Source organism: Sinocyclocheilus anshuiensis, unplaced genomic scaffold (assembly GCF_001515605.1).
Source record: "Sinocyclocheilus anshuiensis isolate Anshui unplaced genomic scaffold, SAMN03320099.WGS_v1.1 scaffold3692, whole genome shotgun sequence".
Taxonomy (NCBI): domain Eukaryota; kingdom Metazoa; phylum Chordata; class Actinopteri; order Cypriniformes; family Cyprinidae; genus Sinocyclocheilus; species Sinocyclocheilus anshuiensis.
This window is the reverse complement of record NW_015546216.1, coordinates 1-1,460: the sequence shown is the minus strand read 5'-3', so window position 1 is coordinate 1,460 and position 1,460 is coordinate 1. Positions and strand designations below refer to the sequence as shown.

The following is a 1,460-nucleotide window of genomic DNA, read 5'->3' as shown; positions in this document are numbered from 1 at the left end:
CTTGCGTTTCTGTGACTTGTGTGCGAGGCTTGGCCTCAGCAGGGCAGAGTGTCTCTCTTTGCATGGGTTGTAACCCGCAGATTCCTTCAGTGTTGTCTCGAAGGAAGGGCTTGTTGGGGCAGAGATAATGAATGTCTTTGGTCAGGGTACACATACGCAGGTTTGGGGCCAGGTATAACTGTGGGTTATTTTCGTGGTAGGCTACCATATCTGGTGTGTGTATCCTGATGTGAGTGTTTCCTTGCCAAAATCCAACATTGACAATGTCTTTGAGTCTGTAAATGTTGTCAGATTCAATGATGGGTAGATTCAGAAGAAACGCCATCTCGCTCTGCTCGGGGTCGACATGTAGCAGGATGGATCCTCCCAAGGAGTAGGCAAGGTGGGCTTGGAGAGAGTCAGTTGGATGAGTAGTAGCAGAGGACAACAGTTTGTACTAGGCTCAGGGGCACCAGATACGGAGGAATTCTACCCATGGCTAGGCTGTCGATGGAGGAGCTCACCTCACGGAGCATGTCAGACATCAGTGCGGTGACCAGCTGAGTTTGGGCAACATCATTCTGTATAACAGCGAATAACTGTTTCACGGAGTTCACAGTTTGGTTCAGCACGACACTGTGAGTGTTCAGAACCACCAAGGTGCCCTTTAATGATTTGCCTACAGTCTGTAGGGTTTGGCCCTGTAGTGTGAATTGTTCTCTCAGCTGGGGCATCTCAGTCTGGATCTCCCTTACATGTTGCCTCAGGGTAGATAGGCGCACGGAGTTGATGCTGGTCACTCCCAGGTTGAACAGGGTTCCAACAGCAACAGCAGCTCCAAGCAAGGCCCCCAGGAATCATTTGTTACGCTTGTTATGTCCGCTTAGCTCTGCTTGGGTGACAGTCATTTTCTGCAACTGAGTGAGCATGTGTTTGATATCGACTTCTGCGTGAGCGAGGGTATTCTCAGTCCATCGGGCACCTCTCCAACTGTTGTGTGTGGCTGCCTGGGGATTATGTGTCTTGTAGACATTTTGGGGGTCAAGTCGGACATATACTTTCTGTGTGTGAGTCCTGCAGTTGGTGATAAGGAGTACAGGTTGTTCCCTCAGTACAATGCCTGATGCTAGACCCGGTGATGTGATATCAGGTTGCGGTTGTCCTCTGGTTAGCTGGAGGCAGAGGACGGAGAGCCACAGCAGCATCCTGGTTCAGAGAAGGAGAAAGGCAGTGCCAAATCTGCTGCATGATCTCAGCTGTGAAATGGGTGCCTCTGTCTTGAGTTGACTCTCAGCAGCAGCCCGAACCTGGAGAAGATGTGATTCATCAGGAGGGATGCTGTAGTTTGAGCAGTGTCATTGGGTGCTGGGAGGCATTCTACCCACTTTGCGGACTGGCACACGACTGTGGGGAAATACTTGTTGCCTCTTGTCGATCTGGGTAAGGATCCGACCCAGTCAATTTGAAGGTCTGACCAAGGA

At 50.6% G+C, this 1,460-nt stretch overlaps 1 protein-coding gene across 1 annotated transcript in view; it reads right to left on the bottom strand.

The window, feature by feature from the left end:
- The window catches only part of LOC107701446 (pumilio homolog 2-like), a 25,346-nt gene extending 25,138 nt beyond the window's left edge, over positions 1 to 208 (bottom strand). Inside the window, exon 1 of the mRNA XM_016503451.1 lies at positions 17 to 208. Coding sequence (XP_016358937.1) covers positions 17 to 208 — 192 coding nt within the window. The remainder of the gene's footprint in view (positions 1 to 16) is intronic.
- Positions 209 to 1,460: the final 1,252 nt, after the last annotated feature.